General features: G+C 38.7%; 1 protein-coding gene across 1 annotated transcript in view; it reads left to right on the top strand.

The window, feature by feature from the left end:
- fam20cb (FAM20C golgi associated secretory pathway kinase b) overlaps positions 1–17424 on the top strand; it is a 66062-nt gene that overhangs the window by 3711 nt on the left and 44927 nt on the right. Inside the window, exon 3 of the mRNA XM_079372413.1 lies at positions 2790–2868. Within this exon, the coding sequence (XP_079228539.1) occupies positions 2790–2868 (79 nt within the window). The remainder of the gene's footprint in view (positions 1–2789; positions 2869–17424) is intronic.

Raw genomic sequence — 17424 nt, 5'->3', positions numbered from 1 at the left:
TACACAAAATCGGGTTGCTTACTATAAATGGAAATGTCCCCTGTATACAGCTGCCCTGCATGCATGAGTTCCTCACAATAACGGGTAGATTTCTCTTTATTTAAAATGTCTCCTACATGTGCAACTTCAAACAGCAGCAGATAAAGGCAAACAGAAATTGATTTTTTTTTACGTGTTTTTTTTCCTCATTAAAGTTTCCCTTGTCCTGTTTGTAAAACTAAAAGAGAACATTGATTGAAATGGCACATTGGCATAAGGCCACCAAAACGCTACTTCCAAATCATCAGTAGAAAGAACATCAGGCTCAATAGCTGCCTTGTTAATTTTTTTTGTGAACTTGGTTGTATTTAAGCTCTGTAAGGTCGTCACCCAAGCACCAAGCCCAGTCCCACGAGAGCCTTTAGAACATTATCATGTTCAAAAAAGGAGAAACGATAAAGGATAGCAGCGTATAGAAACACAAAGAGAGAAAGAAGGAAAGAGGAGATGGAAGACAGGAGATGGACCCTCTAGAGAATAAACTGAGAGAATAAACAGCGCAGCATCAGCGAGCACTGGCTGCCCTTCACCTCCCCACTTCCTTTCCATCAAACAAACACTGTGACAAAAGTCCTCAAAGCACAAGCCCTTTCTCAAACTGTTCGTATGCACATATACAAAAGCAGGTACACATACTGGATCACATACACAATATTGCTCTCCATAGGATATTTCAGATGAGCTATTGTCTCATTTATAAAATATAGAATTTAATCAGTGTAAGGCATTAATATTGTTAAAAGTAAACAAAATATATATACTAAAATAAAGTTAGACTATCTTTGACTTAAGTACAAAAGATGTAAAGAGTACTGAAAATCTGTACTTAAGTACAAGTGCTGTTACTAAAATATTTCTAATGCAATTTTCACATATGCTCCAAAGATTCTCCAGCAGTCACAGTATAGAAATGTCTCTCCTCTTCCTATTGGCTTGAGGTGAATTCTCTGGATTATCCAGCGGCATTCTCACATCAGCCCCCTTTGATTTTATGCAGAAAAAATACTTATATATTTCAGGAGATTTCAGTATGTCTGAAAATGGTATAATACTACTGTCACACTTGAAGAAAACCCCTGAAAAACACCTGATATTTCGAGGAAGAGCTGTATATGTGAAAGCACACAGACACATTTTTTGCTTGGGCTTTACCCGGAGTTTGTGGATGTGATGTAGGCTGATGTGAGAACGCCACAGGATATTCTGTGGAGAGTTCAGCTCCAGCCACTAGGAGGCGGTGTGACTTTTATATCCTGTGATGCTTGGACTGCTACGATCTACCTGAATGTAATTTAACTGCTGCATTGCGTTTTCTGTTCACCAATATGTTGTTCTTCTCTTTTTTGTTGATTCACCTCACCTTGCTCATTCACCTCTTCTGTCCAGGGAAGAGGTGAATGAGCAAGGTCAGGAGAATATCCAAAGCAGTCCTCACATTTTCAGGAATGCATATGTGAAAACAGCTTAAATAAGGACTAAAAGTGGGGTAAGAAAATACAAAGAAAGAAAAAAATATTCTCCGCACAAGCAACTAAGTTACTTATTAATTGTTAATTCTTAATGCATTATTAGCAGATTTTCCAGGTCCAGTACTGTGCTGCTCAGTGGTCACAGTCCCCTCGACCAATCAGCCAACTTCTTTTTAAACTCAACACATACTTTTGTCAACATCTCACAAAAAAATCCTTTAAATGTAGCTTTGCACATAACTGCAACAATGTATCTGTGGTTCCCTATGAATAAAAATACACCCACACAATCAACCATGTCTCTGTTCATAAAATTATGTATGTCAGCTCAGTCCTACAGTTTATACATGGAGATTACACGAAGAATGTGCCTATTCATGTCACTAGGCTTTTTGAAATGACTTCAATGTAAAATAATCGTGGCTGTATGAGAAGCCAGGATGTTGTTGATTTAATAAAAACAGTAGGAGGAGGTCCACAGATGGACACATTCTTGCCCAGAGTCACAGACTGATTGTCATGTCACTTTTAAATCGTGAATTCGTGTGAGTCGAGTCGTGAGTCGCTCCTGTGACATCAAGTACGTAACATAACAAGGATATTACATCCCCAAAAAGTACTTTTTGTGTTAAAATCAAATTAAACTGACCATTTTACAGAGTTAGTCACATGGAAAAAGGCATTCTGTCCATGTGAGATGCAGCTGCTAAAAGATAATTTGTGCTTCATTATTATTATTGTGCTGAGGGGTGGTGACATATTGTTTGTATGTGGGGACCATACTTTAAAATGTGCTACTCAACCTAAACCTGTTACAGCATTTTCTTTGACTTGCTTAAAGGGGATTTTTCAAGCAATTGCTAAAAAATAGAAACTCAACTCAACTCACTCAACTCACGATACGATAGGTTCATGTACAACATAATCTGTACACTTCTCCAACTTTTATATTTCTCAACCAAAACTGTAGTCCACCTTTAAGTAGTTTTGGTGAGTTTTAACTAATTTTTAGTTAAAACTCACCAGTCTTTTTTTTGTTCCAAGTTGCCTTGTGTATAGCATTTGGCAGAGCCCCTCTGGAGGTGCAAAAAACTAAAGCACATTTACATTTGTAACCCTAGTTAAAAATATATTCAATATAGTCGATTTGTGTCGAGGCACAACAGACTGTATGCCCATTACTGAAGCTCATTTAATTGGCGTTACAGTAAAATATTTATGGTAACATTGCAACTAGTTAATTATTTGCTAATAGTTGTGTTATCTCTTTTACTTCTACAGCAATGAAGTCTGGAGGCACTCAGCTCAAACTCATCATGACCTTTCAGAACTATGGCCAGGCTCTCTTTAAACCCATGAAGTAAGTAGCAAAAAAGCTTTTTATGTGTATGTGTTTTTTAAAAAATAGTTCCCAGTAGCTCTATTGTTCCTGTGGTCGAACTGTCCCCTCCACACTGCTCCTTTTCCAGGTGGGAGTCCTCTCTCTGTTCACAAAAGCTATCTCTTTAGTATTGAGTTAAAGCTTAAGTGCCATTTCAGTGTGAAGCACAGACTATGCAGCTTCCTAACTCAACTGACTTCCTTCTCTCATGCCAACACCTATTCAGTCTCCTCACAACATCAGTCTTATTTCCTCATTCTCCACTCTTGTGATATCAAATTGCTTTCATTTCAGAGCAACCTTGGTATTTGATTGAAGGCCAACATCATTCTGCTGTGTCAGAAGCAGACATTGAGTAGGCATTTCACCTCACAGAGCTGGCAGACGACACTGCATGTCTTTTAGAGGCCATGTTGGCCGTCCTCAGCCCTCCAGCAACTCTGGCTATGTCGCTTTATGACTGATTCCTCAGATCAATTTCCGTTGTTTTGAAAATGTCATACCAGCCATGGTGCTAAATGTCACCATTTTGTGATTTGTGTGCTTGCCTTCTATAGCTTTTAGGTGCTCATAACCCCATGGAGTCCTTCACAAATTTGAGATCATTGACCGTTATTAACCTTTTTATTCTATTTTTGCAAATGTTAATTGTCTGTCTCTAAAGTTTTGATGTAGATGTTTATAGACATACTAGCTGGGGACGGCAAAGATGACACTTGTTCCAGAGTATCTATTTTTTGGGGGGACGTTTTTTTCTGCTCCATGCAGTCTAATGATTATCCCAAAACAGCTTTCCAGATTTTTTAAATAACTTTTTACAATTTTTATTAACAAAAATTCATGTTCACTCTACTTTTAGGTGGAAAAGCTAATTTTTCTAGCATTGTTGTTCGTCTATTGTTAGCGTGATGATATCAGCATTTAGCTCAAATCCCTTCTGTGTCAAAAAATAGGGATAGGAAATAGGGACTAATTTCCCTGTCAGTTAAACTGAAAGTTAAATTCTGATTGGTCGGCAGGTTTAAAGGTTAGAAAACACAGATAAAGCAGCTTATTTAATTGTTATTTAAAACATTAAAACCGTTCATTTACCCCTTATATAACTGCAGCTGAAAGGTGTGGCTATGTGCATGATGAATATCATGCACATAGCCACACATAATTCTCCCACAAATTGCAGAAATAGTTAGACTAGCAACACCAGTGCATCTAATTTAGAATTTAAAAGCATAGTTTTAATGTTAATTACTGGTACATATTCTTGGTATTAATGGCTAGCACTGGCTACATACAGCCGGTATAAATGGCTAGCACAGGCTACATACAGCCGGTATAAATGGCTAGCACTGGCTACATACAGCCGGTATTAATGGCTAGCACTGGCTACATACAGCCGCCTCTCAAGTACCTCATTTGCTAACCCAGGTAATATATAATTTGTCATTTTTTTCCCCTGAGCTGGCTTTCTTTAATGGTGCCAGATATGATTGGTGGCAGCTTTGTGATCCAACCACCTGTGTTCTTTACCTCATCGTCCTTTAATCCTCTTCTAATACGAGAACATCCAACCAAGTTCAGCATATCATTAATGTCTAACATTCAAAAGGTTAAGAGTTGCATAAGCACTCCCTATAATCTTGCTTGGCTAAACTTGTAGAGAATTTGAGTCTACCAAAAACTGTCACACTTGTAGGGACTGTAGTATTTGATTAATTCACATTTCCTTTATCCACACTGTCATATTTAGATGATAACACACCCCAAGAGAAGTGTTCTTTGCTCGTAATTCCTTCTCGATTGGTGGATTTAAATGTCACCCGTCCTTTGTTATGGTGATTGTAATTTAATTGTGGGTTAATGGTTTCTACACAGGCTGTTGTCTGGCCCCTACATCTCAGCATGAAGAGTGGGGTTAAGCCTGAGGATGATAGGTAGCGAGGTTTTCCGTGGGAGGAAACGCTATTCAGAGACTGTTGTAATTACTGCTTCAATCGTACCACACTAAGTCAGGCCAGGCGCAACAAGCCTGAAATCATCCTGACAGGCCGGGGAAGAGTAGAGATGAGAAGGAGGAGGGAGGAGAAGTAGATGAAGGAAGGAGAGAAGAGGGCAAGAGAGGAAGGCAAAGGGTTGAGAGGCCAAGGACTAAAGAGAAAGAGGGATGGGGAAGAGAGACATCCGCTGAGATGGGGACAGAAAGTGTTGTAGATACACACAGATTCAAAATCCACAGATTATCTTGGTGCCTTGAATTTGAACCCAGACGGAAATATGAAATAACATTTTCCAAGAAAAGCATGGGGGTGATGGGGTTGGATGTAAATCTGTTGCTTGACAGCTGTGGTTGTCAGCTCTGCCTTTATATTTGATAATCCTGAAGAATGAAGGGGGGCTTTTTTCTCCCTCCTGCCTGACTGCACTTGACTTTAACAAAATAGGGCAACTCACACTGGAGTGTGTGTTGTGTACATTTGGTCTGCAATCAAGGTCTTGACAGATTTGCACAGTCATTCCTGCTATGTTCATGATTCCCCTCGCAGAGATCCCACATGCATACACACGCCAATTTAACACCCAACATCATCTACTCTTTTCCAAATCTGCTGGTGTGTTTCCGCATGGTGCATCAAAGAGACAGAGGCTGAGAGATCAAAGACTTCTCTGGCTGTGCTACTCTGCTCAGCTCCTCTCGACTCTGATGCAAATGTTTGGCAGGCAATCATGCAGTGAAAGCAGGAAGAAAGGCAAGAACGCATGTGGTGACAATCGACCCTCCAACCATCTATATATCTGTGGAGCCCTGTACTCTGACTTTTGACTCTTTTTTTCTTATTTTTAATATTCTGCATTGTTCCCCATCAGTCTCTGCAACTCCTCCTCCTGCATTTTTCTCTCTCTTGAATGCTCTTTAATGAAAATCTCAGATGAAGAAGTCCATGAACAGCTTTGTTGTATCGATCCTTAGTTATTCTTTCTTCTCTTTTGCTTTTTTTGCTTTTTTTCCCTCCTTTTTTCCTGATCAAGCCACTGTGGTCAATGCCACAGTGGCATAAAGGGTTTGTATTTATGTCATGTAAAACATTCCTTAGTTAGGCTAGAGCTGGACTATGTTGGTTATCATATGATATGCCTATTATTTACACAATTAGTTGATTTAGGGTTTGGTCTAAATGTTATATGATTTTCATTTCTGAGCAAGGCTAAACTGACACCAATATTACTTGCCAAACCAATAGTTACAAGTCCAAAAGACTTTTCTGTGCCAAATGACAAAAAGCAGTTAATCCTTTAAATGAAGAAACTGGAACCAAAGAATACAAAAAGTAATTATTTTTGTGAATTAAAAAAAGAAAGAAATGTCAAATGCTTAAACATTAGGTCTGCAAATTATTTTTTTCAACGAGACATGTTGACTACACCATACATTTGGTAATGTATGGTGGAGAGATTTCATCACCTTCTACTGAATTAAGAGATCACAACAGTGTTCTCCAGTACCTGTCCATTATGATGTAGCATATGAATTGGGCCACTAAATTGCTGTCTGCGGTCCAGTTTTCCAGACATGGAATAAGCATGCTCTTAACTTTTCTTACATCAACATTGTTTTGCAATAACTGTTAAGACTACAGGCTTTAAGAGATTACATTAAAATAAGCCCAGCCCTGTGTTGCAAAAGTAGACAAATGAAAACAACATTGTTGTGCTGCCTGTCACAATTACTGCATTGTACCCTGAAAAAAGCTGGATGAATTTGATGACTAAGCTCAGTTATCCTCTGCATCATGTTATTCCCTTGCATGCCACTACTGGACGATCCCTGGATTGTGGTGCAACATGTTCTGCTTTTGTTACCATAAACAAACACTTGTCAGTTTGGGACATAAACAAATCATTTGTGTGTAAAACAAACACATCATTCTGAAACAAATAGACAGTGTATAGACATTTATCTATAATGCTTAAAATGGTGTTCAGTGCACCAGTCAGTGGGGACTTTTAATCGATTTGTGTAACAAATACAATCGAGGAGGAATCTAATATTTGCATTATTAACAGTTAAATTAATAAAGCCTGAAATAGAAACAAATATTTAACATTTTGAGTGTCCTTCTCCTGTTATTTCTTTTGTTACCTTTTCCATCTTAACTGCGAGTTAAGATTCAGATTTGTAAATAGAACTTTGATTTAAATAGATGACTGTGTTATATTGTTTGAATACAGATATTAACTTTGAAATGCCCCTCATCATTATTATGGACAACAAATAAAAAAGGACCAACAATAGACCCTTGAGGGACACCAAAAGAGCGATCAATTAAATCTTGTATACGCTTTTGTTTGTTGTCTTGGACTTTTTCTCTTTTTCTTTGTTCTCAAGGAGTGTGAAAGCTAACTAGACCTTTCCAAATAGCTATACAAATGTTGACTGTCCTTGCCAGTAGCCATTGTGAAAATGACAACAGCATGAGACCGCACTGTTAGCCAATGGCAGTATTACTCTGTACTCTGTAGTGCTGTGGGAGAATACATGTTTCCTGTTCATTGAAACGGTACAGTTCCTTTGGGAGAACTGCTCTGGCAACAAAACATTCTATACCTTTCAGAAGCTTACCTTCAAGTCCAAACACTACTATTATATATATATATATATATATATATATATATATATATATATATATATTGTGCAGAAATGTCTATGTGCCCTCAAGCACAATGAAAATGCATAAAAGGACCACCAGGGAACTTTGTTGCATTGATCACTTTGCAGAGAAATAAACCTTTGCTGCACGTCATGTTTGAGTTACAGCTGTAGCCTCATACCTTACAGTACTTTGAAGCTTTAATGTGGTGAGTTCTGCGTGAAAAAAACAACTCCTTCGTTGTCTGATTTTCTTGCTGTTACTTTTTTGGCATTGGTACTTATGCTAATAGTTCTGATACATGATGTGTTTTTTTACAGTCTCAGAGCACATAAAACCCAAAGATCATGAGTGCAGATGATCAAAGAGAGAAGGTGGGTGTTAGTACTGATGAGTGATAAAATGATGATCTTCCGTTCCCTCTTGCTGCCACTTAATTGTATCGCTTGTCAATCAGCTCAGTCACACAAAAATCAATTCAAGTATTCCTAGAAGAGATATCTGCTCTTTCCGCTGCTTCTCCCCACAAAGCGATCCATATCAGTGCTTAGTCTGGTTTGTGGGTAATGTTTGATTGACACGTCTAGGAGACAAGAGACGGCAGTCACATAATGTCACCTCGTTTGTGTCGATAACATATTGACATAACATATTGACAAGAGCAAAAATAACAGCCAACATACGTTGTGTGTGAAATGGGAAAGAGTGTGAAATTGGTTGCATGGAAGACTTGATGTTGTATCATCAAGCTGCATATGCTGTGGAAGTTGAAAGAGTAACACTTAAGCAGCTTTGTGGGAACATGGGGCAGGCATGTCTCAACGAAACCCCTTCATATTCTTGCTGAAAGCTGCCCAGATTTGTCCCCAAATAAAGCACAGAATGAACAAGGCGAGACTGATAAAAGACGGAACAATTCAGGGATTGTTCCTATAAGTTCCCCAACTAAAGAATGTCAAACAACCTGACATTTCTGTGCACTAAGCCCACTCGTATTTTCTTTATAGTTTGTGTCGGTTTGGCTGATTGTCAGAGAGTGTGCATGGGCGCTTGTTTACTGTGTGATGCTGTGTTCACAAGGTCCTCTGTGCCTCTGCTTTGACTTTGAGTCAGGAAATAAAGGGATGAACTGCCTCAGGACAAGTCATTCAGAGCACAGAGGATGATTGCAGCTCGGGTTGGAAATAGAAGAAACTTGCAGTTGCACAGTGGCAACACTAGAGAAGGGAGACAGGAGATAATAACACTTTAAGTGCTGGCTACTTCAACAGCTCGTCCCATAACAAAGGTATTTAAACTACAGTATATAGTTTATAGTTTTAGTATATTGTATAACTATAGTAATTGGAATTAAGCAGTCGATATAGTTGTTAAACCCTTTACAGCTTACAATAAAGAGCTCTTTGTTGAATGTAGTTGCATCAATTATATCAATCAATTATATGCCTTGTTAAGCTGTCTAATGGGGGTCATTGGCATTGCAAAGGGAATCCCTGCTTTAGTGTCTGTACTTGTATAGCCTGGACACCATACATCTTCAGCTGTATTCTTAATTGATGATGATGTTACAAAAGAGAAACATTTTCTTATTTGCAAAGAATTATTGCTAAGAAATGCTGCAATAGAGGAGATGAGAAAGACCTTCCCCTTTTTTCACATAGTTTGCAAGAACAGGGTAACAAACATGCTGAGAGTGTATGGATGCATTTATGTTCTTTCTGTTCAAATGTTAAGGATTTTGCTACATTTAAAGGCTTTTTAGACACTATCAATTCTCTAAAAGTCTGTGAATTAACACTTTCCTGTACTGTACGTGGGGGACATCATTTTTCCAGGACAAAAATAACTCCCTCTGGCTTGCTGTGCTAAGTGATTTTTAAGCTCTGGTGTAAATGTGGTGGAGGACCTATTTACCAAGCACATGATGAAGCTGTGAAAAACCCTGTAATTAAAAATAAAGGGTTAACTGGCCAGCTGTGATAAAAACCTCTTAGAAAGTGGCTGAAGTTGCCATGGTAATGCACAAAAAGCAGTACAGACCTATGGCCCACCATGTTGCAGAAAAACAGGCAACTAATCTGTGGTCTATAGGGAGTGGCATCTGCGAGTAGCACATTGTAATAATCTGTTAATGTACTGTTGGCACTCCGCCATCTACAGTAATCAGCCATCATGATTTATGGCTAACGTAGATATTATTAAGCCAGGGATGTTTTCCTCAGTAATGTATTCTAAAACACTGTGCCAGTTTTAATCAGTGTGAGTTTATTAACATAATCATCACGTTTGACACTTCTGTCAGATGCTATGACACACTGCTGTTCTTCTTCTACCCTTTTTTTCCACACCTTTTTTAAAAACTCAATATCGACATCCAGTTGTTGTACAACTTCCTGGACATGTTGTCACAGTTGTGAAATGTGTATTTTTTGTGTAGGAGTATGTGTGTGTGTGTGTGTTGGTTTAACAGTTTTGCTTTCTTCTCACACACAGGCTTCCAATCTGTCATAGAATTGTAACACAACTTTCCCTAAAAGACAGTAAGCGGTCATACTTGACTATCTTTGTGCGATCTGATTGATCTGTTTGTCTGTGAGTGTGTGTCTATTCCCTCCGCATTGATACTGTCATGACAAGTTCCATGCAGGCCTCGCACAGGACTTCCAGGGGTAGAATTTGTCTTGATGATATTATCAGTCAGCTGCTCCCCTTCAGGTAAATGTTATCGGCTCTAATGCTATGCTGAAGGAATGATAACAGTGTTGCAGCCAGCAGAAATGACAAGCCAGCATCCAATCTGCATATCAAAGCCTCGGCTAAATTCCTCTGCCATCTGTGTGAGTGCACGATTGTGTGTTTGTGCGTGCCAGAGTTTTACACTTTCGCATTTTAAACACCACTTCTCTGCAGTCTCAGAGGCAACTTGTTCCCGGCCCATTACAATCACAGTTCATCCCTGATAAACTCAGTCATTGTTTCTCAGAAACAACAAAAAGAAGCTTAATTACTTGCCCAATAAGATATCAAAGAAAACCCTCTCCAGCTCTGTTTTTTGTGGGAGTGTGCACTTGAATAACATCTGTCATCTTGTTTCTTTTGCTTTGAAGGAGCTGGTACTCCAAGACAGACTTCCCTCTCTCTCTCTCTCGCTCGCTGGCGCTCTCTCTCTCTCTCTCTCTCTCTCTCTCTCTCTCTCTCTCTCTCTCTCTGGGACAATCACAGCAGAAATTGATTTTAGTAGTCCAGCTGCACTGCCTGTTTTTTATGGTGCAGATGAGCTTGCTGCTTCTTTCAGGGAAACAAGCCTTTTCATATCTTCAAAAACAAAAAGAGCAAAAGAAGGTGTCATGTTACCTCAATTGGATTTAGGTGGAAACTTGTGCAAATGTAATATTCATGAGGATAAAAAGTTTCAACAAGAATACATAAGATGTGACAGTTGTTTTTGACAGTTCAAGATGTTTTTCTGCAGGGCCTAGGCCAAGCCAGGTTTTTCCACATTTGTGGATTTGGTTTGTTTAGTCTCATGCTGCGTGGTTACAACAAGCCAGATCTTTTAAACAAAACACACTTATTTTTTGGACTGACGTCTGGAAACCTGTCATCCTTTAAAAATTTGGCATCAGAGTGAGACCAAAGAAATCTAACTGAAATTCCTTTTATTCAGCCAAAAGTCATGAACTAATTTACTTTTTGTGCTGCTCATATGCTCTCAGAGTATGTGAAGGCATAACATCATCTTTGGCTTCCATTCAAACTTTTTTTTGTATGTATTTGTTTTGGTGATACTTTTTCACTTCTTAGAAACAATACAACACCCCCATGGAGGCGCCATGTTAGTCTGTCTTAAGGTTATCTGAGCGTGAATGAAAGTGCCCCAAGTCTCATAAATTATAGAAAAAGAATGCGCTTTGATTTTGCAGTGAAAGAGAGATGTTCTACTTTGAAAAGAAATGTACCAAGCGCTCCATGCCTTAACTTTGTTTTTGATCAGAGAGCTTTGATGGCCTCTAGAAAACAGTGTGATCTATGGTTCATATAAAACACACAGTGTCTGTTATCCTACCACAGGGTGAGACAGCTCTCTCGTTTTTACAAAAGTGTGTGTGTGTGTGTGTGTGTGTGTTTTGTGGCTTGTTGGAGCTTCAGCCTGGTCTGCAGAGCTCAAGGATTTCTCCTGTGATCTTCCTCTTTGCTTTCTATACTCACCCTGAAAGTTTACACTCTCTCTTCCTCACTGCCCTGGCAGCAGAAACGGATCCCTTTTATAAGCTGTAGTTAGTGTCAGGGAAAACACCTTAGGGGGATCATTAGACTGTAATAAGGCAGGAGGTAAAATACCATGTTCACCCGTCACTTTTCAACATTCCTGATTGTCAGATTTAATTATGACTCCTGAAGGTCTTTGGGTGTTACGTTTTTTTCGTTCTGTATTTATCTCATTTCCTCAGCACACTATTCACCTCTTCCTCTCTGCAGATGGACACTTCATCTAATTAGGCCTTCTCTGGCACTTTGAGGGGGGGCGTTCAGGAGCGTGGCATCATGAGGGCACGTTGTGATACATAATTAGCAAACACTAAGGTTATGGTGGAAAAGCCGTTACGTGAAGAACAGTTGTCAGTGCCCAGGCTATGTTATGGATGCAAATTTAACAACATCTATTCCAAACTGCTGCATAGTTTATGAGCTTGATTAAAGTAGTCTGCTTTTACAATTCAATATCTGCATGTAAACCCCCACTAGAGAAGAGAAGGAAGCTTGATAGTCCAAACAAGTGATGCAACCAACCTCAGATGGGGAGATTAAAAAGCAATCCATTATGGCCAAGTCTCGACATGAGTAGCTGCCTCAAATGAAAGAGGATGGTAAAAGGTTGCACGTATTGTACTGTATAAAAGGCAGCCTGTGCACTCAAAAAGCTTAGCTAGTCTCCTAGAAATGGGCATAATTTAAAAGTGATGACAGCATATAATTTGTTTCACTCGGAATGTGCTGCTTAAGTAGCATGATAATGTTCTCAGACAGAGTTTGCCTTTTTTTTTATTGGCAATCTTTAATTTTAACTATGTTAAATTTCAGTTTCATTACATTTTATGGGTTTTTAATGTGCACGAAAAGGCAAAGGTGCTCTTTGCTGGAATAAAACTTTCAAATAAAAGATTACACATAGGCTCAAACATCATCAGCTTTGTTATGTAAGGAAAAAAATGGATAATTACATCATTATCTTCGTTGGAAAATTAATTGAGCAGAATAAATGCAATAATTTTCACTGTTATAGCAGCTGACATAAAGCATCTCTGATCCTTTTTTCTGCCACTGGAGCTGTTATGAAGCAGAGAAATGTTAGCAAACTTTAAATAACTGATGAAGCTAACGTTTTAACGAACAGTGGCTTATAGCCTATACGCATCTATAGCTGACAAAAGTTAGCATTAGCATGTTTTATATTGTTGTTATGTTTTCAGACCACCATAATAAATAAGACACAATTTGCCTGGTGCTCTAAATGTAACACGTAGCACCCTGTGGTGTTTTTAGACCAGTTCATTCACAGATGCTAAAACTGCACAAATTATGTCTAATTTTAATTTTGCAGTGATAGAAAACAATGGTTAGCACAAAACAAAAATACATGTGTAGCGTAAAATGTTTAAATGATAGCTGTGTAGAATCCATTGTGTAAGTGTGATCATTTCTTTGTCATTTCCATCAAAAAAGTGATTTTCTGACAAATCTTTTCCATTGCAAGACAAGTTAAATCTAAAAGAAGTACAAAAATAGCAGTAGGATTATTTGAATGTGGTGAATGTGTTTTGGCTTGATACTCTCTCCCTAGTGCTACAGATTATTAATGTCAGTGGGGTGTGGATAAAGAAAAGACCATATGCACCAGCTCAACAAAGGATTATGGTTTGTTGTTGTTCCACAAAAGAAAAGAAACGAATGAGGGAGGGAGGGAGAAAAAGTGACTTCAACATAGTTAGGCGCAGTGAGAAGAAAGCAGCTTGGCAAAATGGCATGGATTAGTGTGCTGCTAGAGAGAGGGAGAGAGAGAGCGTGTTTTCCAGCGACGATGTTGCGCTGTGTGTTCAGTTAACTCAATGCAACGTCAGAGTGGGAGGGGTGTGAGGGGGCACTTATGGTGTTTGCCCAGCGCTTGCTCAAATATGAGCTTTGGAGTCTCCGTCCTACTCTAAACACGAGCTAACTTCTTAGGGGGTGTGGCTGACTCATCATTCAAAGTAATGATCCAGTTCAAATCAGTGCCTAGCAGCTGGAACAGGGCAGTGCATTCACCTTTATTTACACATTTCCTCCCCTTATTCACTTCTCAGGAACAACTCAAGCAGGCAGACCACTTACACTTACACCACTTATGGAGTGTACACTTTACAAAACATTTCTCCTAAATATAAGCCTCCAACTCATAATTTGTAGACTGAAGAGGGGCTTTCACATCTGTCACAGTCTGTTCGGAAACATTAAAAACTAACTAACAAAAAATGTACTTTTACTTTCAACCAATATTCAGTCCACAGGGCAATAATGGAAGAGCTGCCTGCAGTTAAATTTAACACTTTAAAGAAATGCTGCATATTAAATGAGAAAGATTGCAGTTCCCTTTTTTTCTGCCAATGTTTTTTTTTTCTTAAATTCAGTCTGCCATTGTAGCAACTGTTGCTGCCAGTATTTCTCTCAAGGCAGAGGAAACACTGGCATGTAACACTAAGTGTTAAATACTTGGTTCTCTTATTATAAAAAGGGTGAAAGCACTAGAGGAACCCTCTTTTCTTTCGAAGAAACACTAAACAGAATCCACTGATCTGATTTATTGGCTTCTGCAAAGATGTGAATATATTTGTGGTTTTGAAGTTCTTTTTCTCATCGAATGCATTTTAAAGCCTTGATAGAGCCACTGAAGCTGCATCCGTTTGTGAAACTCTTTTTTTGAAGCGTCAAGTTCTGCATTTCAGTCTTCCCCTTCTTGTTTCTCTTGCATATCCAGGGGTGGCTGTGGCTCAGTTGGTAGAGTCGTCGCCCCTCAGTTGGAAGGTTGAGGGTTCGATCCCCAGCTCCTGCGAGCAACATGTCTGATGTGTCCTTGGGCAAGACACCTAATGATGTCTGGATGTGTATGTGTATGAATGTGGTGTGAATGGATAGATACTGGATGGGCCACATATCCAGCCCATCAGTGTGAATGGGTGTGAATGGGTAGGTGTGCTCTGTGGTGTAAAAGCGCTTTGAGTAGTCGGAAGACTAGAAAAGCGCTTTACAAGCTCAAGTACATTTACATATACAAGCTCAAGTACATATTTGGACAACAGGCATATGTCTCTTTCCTGATTAACAGACCAACTTGGTTGTGACTTTTCAATTAAAGGTAGCCGTACCTTCCTGCAAACCTTGCTTCTTCCTTGATTTCCCCCTTAAGTGGACCAAAATTTGCACAATGATCATGTTGTGTTGGTGAGAACTTGAACCAACCATTATTATCATATGGTGTCTTCCAATATGTGGTTGTTGTAGACCACTTTAATCATCTTTTTCAATTCATCCCTACCTAAACAAACATATTGGGCTTTGGCTGTATTCATACCATACTGTGTTGACAGAAATAGGTATATGAAGTTATTTGAAAAAAATTAGATAGTTTTATAGTTGTTGTAGCAATAACATGCACAGTTCATAACCTTTGCCGACCCTGGTCTTACTTTAGCTAACTTCATACTGTTCTCATAAATTAATGTCATTGTCCATTTTGCTTTACATCAACTAAAGACACCTAAAACTCCTGTTTCAAATGACATAGTAATAATAGTAATACATTTTATTCATGAGCGCATTTAAAGGGATACTTGCTTGAACGTTTTCTTCATGTGATGCAAAAAGCATCATATTGCATCACATGAAGAAAACTTCCAGGCAAAGAAAAACATATTTTTCTCGTCTCAGGGCAAAATGAGGGTTGGATTCACGACCATTCAACACTACTACCATGTTTCTAATGATACACAGCTTCATGTAAATGGGTGAAGTATCCCTTTAAAAAACTCAAAGACGCTGAACATTTGTGATAGTACAATTACACACTCTAATCATCAAGGTGTATTTGAAGAAGGTAAGCATATCTACATTTTCCTGTTATAGCGAGTAGCGTTGTGGTGTGACTGTTTACAGCTGTGCTGAAGATTCGCTCCGATGCTGCACTTGAAGCACAGGTGCAAAGGTTTTTTTTTTACAGGCTACGCTACTTAATCACTAGGCCATCTGTGCCCCTTATTTCTTTATTTGTGATCTGCAGACTAGTTAAAAAATATTGGGGCCTCTAATTGAGGGCTGCTATTATTTGTTTGTCCGGGCTAGTAAAATTGGAATGGGCCTTAATTGGAATGGGTTTTTTATTTGAAGGTTTACAGCACAGGGATTGAACTGAAGCTTCAGTTGTATAGTAATGTCTTTTGACATCTAGTTTACTATTAAGCAACCCTTTAATCACTAAGACTGAGCTGCTATAAGAAACAAAAATTAGTTTAAAACATTTTCAACAAAACAAAACTGAAGTTAAAAAAGAGCATATGGCCAAACAAGACACAACTGTTAGTTGAAGTCTTTACACTAATATTCTTCATCATACATGCTTCATCATACCTACTCTTCATCATACATGGTCTTTTTTATTTGTTTATTTATGTTTGTTAAGGTGATAAATCAAGTGAGAAGTAGCCTTCCTATCAGGTTTCATGCAATCAGCTGTCTTTTTGCAACTATTGAGCCTAATCCTGCTGACCTTTAAAAATAATACAGGTTCAAGGCACCTCCAATTTCAAACTAGTGGCCACATACAGTCTGTTTTTTTTAGCCTACTTTTTTTTACATAGCTTCCTTGTGAACTTGGGCGACATACAAAACTGTATGCCACTGCTGTGTTTTGACTTTATCATCTGTCAGTAGACAAATAAAATCATTGCCTCAAAGACAGCCCTTTTTTGGCTCACAAACTGGCTCATAGTTGTTGAGTAAACTTCTCCTGAAGTCCTTATATTTTGTTTTTTATGAATGAGGATTATGAATTTTACATCTATTACAAATGTGAATTGCATTTTTCCTGATCCTTGTTCTTTTTCTCCCTATTTTCTATTTGTAATGTTTGCTTTTTTGTAACCATCCTAAGGCCATTCCATGTCTTTCTTAGTCAGTTTCCTCTCCTGTTTATCCTTCTCTCCATTATTTTACCTCCAGCCACACCTCTCAGTCCCTGGTCTTGGAGGAGAGTAGAAAAGCCAGAGGGGAGTGATGCTTCTTCCTCTCATCTTCCTTCTGATATGATAAAAGTTATTCAGCTAGGAGAAACAGATCCTCTTTCACACTGTCCCTTTCCTTTTTCTCATTAGAGTTGTTTCCCTTTGTGCTTCTTACCCTTGCAGCCCCTTAAAACCCTGGAAAATCTGAATGTGTCCTATATCTCTCCTACTCTTGCCAAACATGTTTTTCCTTGCTCATAAAGCCTTCCAGACATTGCTTATAAACGCTTAACAAGGCCAGTTTGATGTTGTTTTTTTTCCAGCACCGTCCATCCACGCTTCTTCCCTCTTGTGTTTGTGAGGATATAATGGTGGTGCAATAAAAAAAGAGGCTAGTTCGTCTGAGGTTAGAGTAGTAAGATGTGTCTTTTCCCTTCGTTTACTGCTCTTATGTAACAAGTGAATCATGGTGTTTGTGAGATGTGCTCAAGTTTGTCGCTTGTTTTTTTTTCTCCTTGTGGCTCTCCATTCATATTTCCTTCTACCTCTACGTCTAAATACTCCATCTTTTTGGTTTTCTTCCTCAGTATTTACCAGCTAGTTTGGATCCTGCTCTCCCTCCTTGCCCTCTACATGTTGGT

This window comes from Symphodus melops (assembly GCF_947650265.1).
Source record: "Symphodus melops genome assembly, chromosome: 21".
NCBI classification, from domain to species: Eukaryota; Metazoa; Chordata; class Actinopteri; order Labriformes; family Labridae; genus Symphodus; species Symphodus melops.
Note: the sequence above shows the minus strand (reverse complement) of the source record. Positions and strands in the feature narration are given on the sequence as shown.